The 10490-nt window shown below is 48.5% G+C and overlaps 1 protein-coding gene and 1 non-coding gene across 2 annotated transcripts in view; one reads left to right on the forward strand and one right to left on the reverse strand.

The window, feature by feature from the left end:
- Positions 1 to 8124, reverse strand: part of Poldip3 (DNA polymerase delta interacting protein 3) — a 31722-nt gene extending 23598 nt beyond the window's left edge. Inside the window, exon 1 of the mRNA XM_052160508.1 lies at positions 7959 to 8124. Within this exon, the coding sequence (XP_052016468.1) occupies positions 7959 to 8017 (59 nt within the window). The 5' untranslated portion in view covers positions 8018 to 8124. The remainder of the gene's footprint in view (positions 1 to 7958) is intronic.
- A 277-nt stretch (positions 8125 to 8401) lies between these two features.
- On the forward strand, positions 8402 to 8552 carry LOC127668278 (U12 minor spliceosomal RNA). The gene has a single exon (XR_007974051.1). It is a non-coding gene; the product is annotated as a U12 minor spliceosomal RNA (small nuclear RNA).
- Positions 8553 to 10490: the final 1938 nt, after the last annotated feature.

Raw genomic sequence — 10490 nt, forward strand, 5'->3', positions numbered from 1 at the left:
TCAAGTCTGCTTCTCTGCCTCATTTCTCAAACTAACAAAGGGAATCTGGTGACATTCTAGACACCATAATGTCAATATTGCTTTCTTTCTTTCTTTTTCTTTTCTTTTCTTTTCTTTTTTTTTAGTTTTTTGGATTTGGTTTTTTTGAGACAGGGTTTCTCTGTGTAGCCCTGGTTGTCCTGGAACTCACTCTGTAGACCAGGCTGGCCTCAATATTGGTTTCAAAAGTTATGTTATCCATTTCTTCAATCATTTAAGAAATGAAACATTATTGTCAAGAAAGGGGGAGGGGCTAGAGACCTGACTAAGAGCATTTCCTGCTCTTGTGAGAGCACCAAAATTTAGTTCCTAGAACCCACTTCTGGAAGCTGAAAAGTATCTATAATCCAAGTTCCAGGTGATCTGATGTCCCCTTCTGGGCCATCAAAAGCACCAGGCATGCATGTACATGCAGGTAAATAACCAAAAACGTAAAGTTTTTCAGAGCTCTTGGTGTAGCTCTGCCTGTCCTAGAACTCACTATGTAGATCAGGCTGGCCTCAAACTCAGAGATTGCCCCTGCCTCCTAGTGCTGGGACTAAAGGTATGGGATACTACACTGGCTAGGTAAATCTTTAAAACCAAACCACCAAACCCTACACCACAAGCTTGTAACTAGGATTACTATAATATTCAGGGAGATTCCCCTAATCCTAGACACTACTGGTGAAGAACAGATCTGAATGTACCTCAATCTATTTAAAACACCAACAAATAGCCATTATTAACATTTTCAAAGTAAAGATGACTGCTGTCCCCAGGTGGAGCAACATCTTACTCAGGGACAGAGCACACTCACCTAGTGATCAGATGAGAATGGACGTGAAGAACACTGGACAAAAGTGCTCAGTCGGTCACACAGAAGCCACCAAGACAACCTGGACTGACATTGTAATCTACAGTAATGCCTTGCCTGGTGACAGGGATATACTGACACACAGGACAGTAGTAAGAACCGCTCAGCGTGGCCATGCCACAGAACCCTAGAGGCCACCTTCACCCTTTGACTTGTGCATCTGTGGAGGGGAGGATCTGGTGGGGATGTAGGCGCTGCTCCTGCTGGAGTAGCTACTTTGCAATTTGATGCACTCATTCCTTGGTCACAGGCATTCTTTCAACTCCTTTCACAGCCGTGGGAGCTTCTGTGTCCCAGCTTTTTATAATCACATCTCCTCATTCTGCACGACAAGCCAGCTATTCATCCCAGCAGGCAGCAGCACGGGTTACAAGACAAGCATTAGTCATCCGGAATTCTTCAAATAAAACACTCCAGGTAGGAGCAGCCTCCTCATACAGTCAATTATGTTACCTGCCCCAGAACTGCTGAAAACTAACAAAGCCCCCCTCCCCCATCTTAGTCCCACCCCATCTCTAAGTTTGCAGCCTTATATCTTACATTGCATTTTAGGGACTACCGAATTTCCTAAACACATTCCGTTTTTTGTTTTGTTTTGTTTTGTTTTTTCCTTTGGGAAGGTAAGGGAGGATGCCTTTGAGCAGGACTCCTTTTTAATTTTTCTTTTTTACATATACAGTGTTGCCTCTAAGTATGTTTGCAGGCCAGAAGGAGGTACCAGATCTCATTATAGATGGTTGTGAGCTACCATGTGGTTGCTGGGAATTGAAACTCAGGACCTCTGAAAGAGCAGACAGTGCTAACAGCTGAGCCATGTCTCTCTTGCCCTGACCAGGACCCTTAGCTGTGCCATCCAGGACAAGATCAGCAGTGTACTCATAGCTTTCAAGCACCCCCACCTACTCCTTGAGATCCTGGGAAGGGACACTGTAGACCAAATGAAAGGCAGATGTCCACTGGACCCTTCCTATTCCTATTCTCCAACTAGAACCTGGTGTACATGGAGGGTGTGTCAGGAATAGGAATGCCTTGCCTTTCTGGTCCTTTGGAAGACAGTGCCAAGGCCAGCTCCAGAAGATGGGCACAAAAGAGGCTCATGAAGGTAGCCCGAGTTATATTTAAACACACAACGGGGAGTATAATACCTACCTACACTTGTCTTTGATTTAGGTGTGAAGGACCTTGGGCTAAGTCCGAGCTGGGCATAGCTGTAGTGCAGCGACAGGCAGTGCCTTAGCTGTGAGAGTCTCTGAGGAAATTAGTTGAGGCAGCCCTTCTCTTTGTTTCTTTGTTTAATTTAGAGCTTCATGTCACATTTTGAGCAATCTTTGAGCCGAAGTGGGTGTTAGATAATGTATGTGTTAACATTTTTTAAAAAATATACTTATTAAAAAAATATATATATATACTTATTTGTTGCATATGTGTGTGGCCATGTATGCACCACAGTACAATGTAGAGCTCAAGGGCAACTTTCGGGAGTTCGGGACAGAGCTCAAGTTGTCAGGCTTGGTGGCAGACTCTTTAACCTGCTGATAGAATTTACTGGCCCTGAGGTGTCGTCTGGGATCAGGGGTTGTTGTTTTTGAAGATTTTATTTATCTTTTATTTTATGAGTGTCTGAATGTACGTCTGGGTACCAAGTGCACACAGTGCCCAGGGAAGCCAAAAGAAGATGTCAGATCCCTAAGGACTAGTTATAGAGTTGTACACTGTCATGTGGGTGCTGGGAATCGAACCCAGGCACCCTGGAAGAGCAGCAGCCAGTGCTCTTAACCACTGACCAGCACTGAGATAATTTTTATACAGAGAAAACCAAACAGTTCAATCCAAATTAATAAAAAAGACACAAGGTCACACTCCTTTACTGAAAACTTTTCTTCCCCTTTTTTTTGTGTCTGCAGCCACATTTCCTTCAGCTCATCTCAACACAGAGTAACAGTGGGGCCCGGGTCTGGACAGTAGGTCTGAACCTAAATTCACTTTCCTCCACCCACTTCGGTTCCAAAGACTGCTCAAATGTGACATGCTCAGCTTATCAATTCTAGCACACTCTTACTAGACCAGTAGTGATCCCAAAACTAAATTAAACGAAGAAACAAACTAAAGAGAAGGGCTGCCTCAACTAATTTCCTCAGAGACTCTCATAGCTAAGGCACCGCCTGTCGCTGCACTACAGCTGATGCCCAGCTCAGACTTAGCCCAAGGTCCTTCGAACCTAAACTCAGAGACAAGTGTAGGTAGGACAGCAGGGTTCACCAAGAGACAGATCAAGTGTCACTCAAACCACTCTTCCATTCTACAAATACCCATTCATCAAAGCATCTTTTCATGATTAACAGGGAGCCCAGGTACTACTGACCTTTCTCTGCTCTGGAAGCCATCAGCTCCACACAAGCAGTCCGTGCCGGGCTCTCCAACCGGCGCGCGCGCGCACACGCCTGCCTTTGCTCCCAGGCCGTGCTGCTCTTGGATTGCAGCGGCTCCTCGGGTCCTGACTACACAGTGTGCCTTGGGACGGGCAGTCTTGTGGTAAGCAGTGGGGAAGGCATAATAGGCAGGTAAGCATAAAAAGACTGTCTTCCCTAGCAGAGACTCTGTGGCTTTTGTCATATCTACCAGGAAGAGAGTGGCTGCCCCAGGAGCCACACACTCTCTAAATCACTAAACACACAACCAAAATTGTCAGAACAGGGACTGATTCCTTCTAGAAAGCACTAAACAAAGCATTTACTATGGGAAATGACATTCCCTTACTGAAACTGTTCAGACTCTTCACAGAACTCGACATGGAGTCTCAATCTAGTGTTTACTGACTGTGCAAGTGAAATGGAATTTCAGGAAGTCTTAACCCTTGCACTGTCTTCAAGTCTTTCCGAATACTCCAGTCCCAATCCAATCTTCACATAAAAGCAAAATTTTCACACTGAAAAGTCACATTTTCCTTTAACAGTGACAGCAGAGAAAGCCACTATGTACCTAGTGAGCACTTGTTCTGGTGAAACGGGAGGTGTTCTACACGTGTGGGAAGAGAAGGGGCAGTTTAGCAATTGGAATGGTGAGGCAGAACTAAACTGTGGCCATGGTCATCAGACTAGAGCCTTCTTACCACGTGGGTCCCCACACAGTTTGCGGCTTCTCTTTCTGTAAGGGAAGCTTCACAACCTCCCATCACATTTCTCTGAACATTGACTACAAGGTTCATTCTGTTTTCTGAGACAGGTCTATGCAGCTCACGATGGGCAGCAGGCCTCCTACCTCAGCTCCCCAGTGCTGAGATCACAGGCCTGCTCTTACTGAGATCACAGGCCTGTTCTTACCACCCTCAGTTCTAACATGGTACAAACTTAAAAAACAAAGTTTACGGTTTGGATCAAGAATGAAGGGTTGGTGTCTAGATGGTGGTTCTATTTTGGGTTGGAATAGGGGTGGACTGGGTTGTCTGTGTAGCTCTAACTGTCCTGGAACTTTCTATGTTGAGCAAGCAGGCCTTGAACTCAGAGAGATCCAACTGCTTCTGCCTCCAAGTGCTGAGACTAAAGGTGTGTGCCTGGCTTGATGGTTCGTTCTGTCTGTCTATCTGTCTATCTATCTGTCTATCTATCTATCTATCTATCTATCTATCTTTATTTATTTATGGTTTTTTGAAACAGGGTTTCCTCTGTGTAGCCTTGGCTGTCCTGGAGCTCAATCTGTAAACCAGGCTGGCCTGGAACTCTGAAATCCTCCTGCTTCTGCCTCCCAAGTGCTGGGACTAAAGACATGCACCACCACTGCCCAGATTTCTGAAATGTGTAGCCTAGGCTGGCTACACTAGTGATCCTTCTACCTCTGCCTCCTTCAGCACACAAGCTGCGATGGTGCTGTTAAGAAGTGACTGACTCATGAAGGACTAACCCTACCAACAGATTATTCCACTGATGAGTCCACAGCTAAATGGGCTCTTAGGGGTAAGGCCTACACTGACACTCTCTCAAAGAGTGTCTATCTCATTATGGCCCAGAAGACAGGTGACAATAGGAGCTGGTGACCCTCCTTGGTCAGGGTGTATTCTGTCCTTTCACTTCTCCACTCAGTCACCTCAAACCATGAGCCCTTTAGTTGACTAGCTCAAGTACTGTCATAGCAACTGTCACAGCTAACAAGCACAGCCTCTCATTCACAAGCAGTTCTCTGAACAACATGTTAAGACCACAAAAACATTATGTGGCAGGGGGCATGCCTGTATGTGTGTGTGTGTCTGTGTGTGTGTGTGTGTCTGGTTCACAACCTGTTTTCCATGAAGTTGCACACACATACATCTCCTCCCTGAAGCTATCCCCATTGCTTCACATAAAACTGTACATCCCAAGAAAAACAAACAGGTTTTTTGCTTTGTTTTGTTTTTGGATTTGTTCTTCCCCCCCACCCCCAGACAAGGTTTCTGTGTATATCCCTGGTTGTCCTGGAACTCACTCTGTAGACCAGGATGGCCTCGAACTCAGAAAATCACCTGCCTCTGCCTCCCAGAGTGCTGGGATTACAGGCGTGCACCACGACCGCCTGGCAACAAATAGGTTTTATAGGCAGCATGGCTTCAGGAACTGAGGGGAAGCATCTAACAGAACCTGGGAACAGTTAGCAACCTCTAAGGCCTGGACAGGTCCAGGTATGTTGAACAGCCCAGAACCAACTCCACACCGTTTACCTGAGGGAAGATCTGTGAGAGTAGTATTCACAGACAACAGTTGAGAAAACAGCGGAGTGGTGTTAATAAAATGAATGGGTCCCATATTTTCTGTCCACCTAGATTTTTTTGTTTTGTTTTGTTTTTCGAGACAGGGCTTCTCTGTGTAGCCCTGGCTGTCCTGGAACTCACTCTGTAGACCAGGCTGGCCTGGAACTCAGAAATCTGCCTGCCTCTGCCTCCCAAGTGCTGGGATTACAGGCGTGCGCGCCACCACGCCCGGCTTAGATTATCAATTCTCAACCCATGGGTGGAAAGAGATCCCTTTGGGGTTCAATGACACTTTCACAGGGATCACCTAAGACCATCAGAAAACAGATCCACTACGACCCATTAGTTATGAAGTAGCAAAGAAAACAACTTTATGGATGGGGTCACTACAGCATGAGGAGCTGTATTAAAGGGTCACAGCTTTAGGAAGGCTGAGAACCACTGACCTAAACAGTTCCTAGCTCTTCCCGATCAACAGCCACATCCGCCTTGGAGTTGCTTTTGGGAACGTCCATGACCCTCCTTGGTGCAGGCCTATGAATAAATATAACTGATGTCTGTGCAGCTTAACATGAAACTAAAATAACCACGAAGTAGTGCAAATAAAATAATGTACTGTCTGAAACACATTGTTGACCTCTGCAAGAACAGATTAAACATGATGCCCTCCCCAGCACCGGACTCAACTGGTTTTGTCTTTAAAAACAATCCCTGAGCATGGTCACCAAGTGGCCAACTCTTGGCCTAGTCACTAATAAAAGGTCTCAAAACCTTTTTTTGGGGGGGGGGGGGGGATTTGGTTTGAGACAGGGTTTCTCTGTATAGCCCTGGCTGTCCTAGAACTCACTCTGTAGACCAGGCTGGCTTTGAACTCAGAAATCCTCCTGCCTCTGCCTCCCAAATGCTGGGATTAAAGGCATGCACCACCACCTGCACCACCACCACCACCACCTGGCTTGTCTCAAAACTTTTTAATGGCTTAATCCTCGTGGCTGTCAATCTCTCAAAGAGTATCTATCTCATTATGGCCCAGAAGACGGGTGACAATAGGACCTGGTGATCAGGCGATCACTGGGACTGGAGGGGAGTTTGTTTCGCTTCAGTGTGGGAGACAACAGTTTACTAGACATGGGCATGGGGAAGGAATGGCATAGCTGAGCAGATCAGTGTCTGAAAAAAGTTCCTTAAAAAAAAAAAAAAGATCTATTTATTTTATGTATGAGAGTACACTGTAGCTGTCTTCAGTCACACCAGAAGAGAGCTTTGGATCCTGTTACAGATGCTTGTGAGCCACCATGGGGTTGCTGGGAATTGAACTCAGGCCCTCTGGAAGAACAGTTGGTGTCCTAACTGCTGAGCCTTCTCTCCAGGCCCAGGGAAACAGTTCCTACAGCAGCGCAGCTATTTGCTGCGGACCACTAACAGAGTTACTACTTTTTCACATTGCAAACTTATAAAAGCTAGAAACGGCTGTCAGTGTTTACAGTCTGCAGAGCCCGAATGTCTCACTTAAGACTCCAGAGCATACATCAGTGAATGTCAATGCGCCCTCTTGGAATTGTTTTTCTGTCTTTGCCTGAAGCCAATTCAGTCAGCAGGGGCACTCAGAGGCTTTGGGGAGGTCTTTCTCTCTGGCTCCAGCTTTCCCATTTGTGAAACGGGTATAAGATAATTCAACAACCCCATGAACACCTCAAGAGACTGACTGAGGCAGGAGGATCGATTGAGATCAGGAGTTCGAAGCCAGCCTGGACAGCATGGAGAAAGCCAGCTTCTCAAACAGAAACAAACTCGCCTTTCATCTCTGCACTTGAGAAATGGAAGGAAGGAGAAGGATTCTGGCCAGCCTCAGAGACTCTGCGAGTTCGAGGCCTGCTCCGGCTAGGTGAGAGCCCGGCTCAAGAAAACAAACGAACGACCACTCAGACACTATAGTGAAAGGAACAAGGCACTTCGCATATGAAAAGGCTCTTAGCTTAAAACGGGTCGGGCTAAGCACAGTGGCTAAGAGAACCCGCAGAATGGGCCGCATACAGCTCTGGGCTGGGGTCTCCTTCGCTCAGCTTCCGCCCTCTTAACTCCCGGGGCCTAAAGGCCGAGCGGAGACTGCGCCACCCTGGTCCCCGGGCCTGCCCAGCCCTCGGCTCGCCGGCGACCGGGCCTCCCGGGCCCACCAGCCAGTGGACCGGCGGCGGCTGGGCCCGCGCGGCCCGGCCAATAAGGAGCGCGGCGGACGAAGGGGGCGGGTGCAAGCGGCGGCGCACCCCGGGCTGCTCCCTCCTCCGCCCCGAACCCCAAGAAGCAGAGAGCCCCCACAAGCCTCGAATAAAGGAAAAAGCCGCTCACCGTCCCTTGGTCGCCGTTCCGCGCTTCCGGATGAGCTCGTCCAGCGAGATATCGGCCATCTTGCGCCACCAAGCTAGCGGAGAGCGGATGAAAAGCCGTCTGCAGCGAGCCCGCCCCTCGGCAGGAGTTATGAGCAGCTTCCGACACCCGGACGACCAACTCTCGCGACAGCTCAAACGACGCTCGAAACGGAAGGGGTGGAGCCTCTCCCCGTGAGCCTTTGCGGTGCCTACTTCTAATTTGCATGTAGAAATCCGCAGCATTGTGGACTCTTTTCCCCCCCTTCTCCTTTTGCAAATAAGGAGTTAAAGTGATATGAAGCATAAACAACTACAAGAGCTATCAGGAAAACAAATCTTTTAATCAAACAGACGGCAGAACACTCACCATACCTGAAATAAGAATACAATTCCTTACCCCTGAGGAAGTTAGGGAAGCCTTTCATGCCTTAAACTTATGAGTAAGGAAAATAACGATTCGGGGTGACGCCCGAGTCCTCACTGCTTATGTGAGACGAATTTTTGAACGGGTAAAGGTTACTATCTAAGGCGACCCGCCTACTTTGCGGGATGCCTAGGTATCGTGATCTGCCCGGCTCTTAAGACTATGAAAGACAGAAAGCTCTGCAACTACATTAAGCAACCTTAGTCTACCTCGCTCCTACTTCACTTTCTTTTTTTATTTCGGTCTTTTCGAGACACGGTTTCTCTGTATATCCCTGGAGCCCACGTTTGTAGACCAGGCTGGCCTCGAACTTGGAGCTCACTCTGTAAACCCGCCTGGCCTCGAACTCAGAAATCCGCCTTCGCATGCCACCACCAGACAAAATTCTTACGGCCGGGCGGTGGTGGCGCACGCCTGTAATCCCAGCCCTTGGGAGGCAGAGGCAGGCTGATTTCTGAGTTGAGGTCAGCCTGGTCTACAGAGTAAGTTCCAGGACAGCCAGGGCTACACAGAGAAACCCTGTGAACGTACACATCGACCCCGGCCCGGGACTTCCGTACCTCGGGTTTCTAAGTGCTCATTTCATTGAACCGTGCCCTGACGCAACTGCCCATGTTGTGCCCATTTAGTGAGAGAGCGGAAGGGCCCCTAGAGTAGCCACCTTTCTGTCTGTCTTCCACATGTGTAAATGAGGCAAATGAAGGAGTTCGGGAGGGCTAACCTGACCGATTTGTTAGTGTTTGGCCTATGGGATAGTTTCTCGCTAATGAGACAGAATTTCTAGAAGCTGGCCTGGCGCCAGATGTGTGTGATAATTATGGAACGCACAGACCTGGGAGTATAGCTCAGATGTGCAGCACAAACTGCAGTGAAAGGGTTAGCTCAGGAACGTCGGAAAGGTCGTGGAACACCTGCCCCTCCCAGAAGGGAGAGGCTAGAGTACATTCCTCAGGCCACGGGAGGTCCCTGTGGCTAGGGAAGGCCGAGACCGTTGGCCGCCCACCTCATTCCCTAACAACCAATTAGTCTAAAGGTAACCCTGCTCTGTCAATCACATGGTGCCTAATGGCGGCTGCCCTGAGGCCCATGCGTGCTGCCCCGTGCGTTTGGTTGTTCTCTCCCCACGTGCAGGGAGACCACAGCATCCCTACGAAGAATGTGATGCAGGAGCAGGACGGCAAGTGCAGAGCGGAGCGGCTAAGAGCACTGCTGATATTGTAAAGGACCTGGGTTTGGTTCTCCACACCCACGCGGAAGCTCACAAGTAACTCCAGTGCCAGGAGATTCAAAGCCTTCTCCTTGACCTCCCAGGGTATTGCATACATCTACCTCGACAGAAGAACAGCTTAAACTACTAACCTCGTGGGACAGAGCAACTCTAGATCCTTGGACTTGCCATCCACAGATGGCCATTGTAGGGGAGTTGGACTACGGTACAGACTGTAAGTCGTCATAACACTCCCTTACTATATAGAGATCATCCATAAATTCTGAGACTCTTCTGGAGTTGGGACTAGGGTGCAGCTTTTTGGGGGCAGTCCCACTGACCTCTCCCACGACAATGAGCTTCCGTGATCAGACTATCCATTTGGGCAGCAAACACTGCCCAGTCGCGCAGCCACCGGCTTCCAACCATAGAACTCTCAACTCACGCTCACCACCTGAACATTATTTGCCCCAGCAGGACAAGGCCTCACATCCCAACCATCTCCTCAGAGGTGGCATGCTGGCTGGTTCTGTGTCATCTTGACACAAGCCGGAACCATCAGAGAGGAAGAAGCCTCAGTTGAGGAAATGCCTCCCTGAGATCCAGCCATAAGGCATTTTCTCAATTAGTGATCAAGGGTGGGCGGGCCCAGCCCACTGTGGGTGGTGCCATCCCTGGGCTGGTGGTCCTGGATTCTGTGAGAAAGCAGGCTGAGCAAGCCATGGAAGCAAGGCAGCTAGCAGCACCACCGTCCATGGCTTCTGCATCAGCTCCGGTCCTGACTTCCTTCAATAATGACCAGCAAGCATTATGGAAAGTGTAAACTGATTAGACCCTTTTCTCCCCAGCTTGCTTTTTTGGGTCATGGTGTTTGGTAGAAG

The sequence above is a fragment of the Apodemus sylvaticus genome, chromosome 17, assembly GCF_947179515.1.
Source record: "Apodemus sylvaticus chromosome 17, mApoSyl1.1, whole genome shotgun sequence".
In the NCBI taxonomy this organism is placed as follows: Eukaryota; Metazoa; Chordata; class Mammalia; order Rodentia; family Muridae; genus Apodemus; species Apodemus sylvaticus.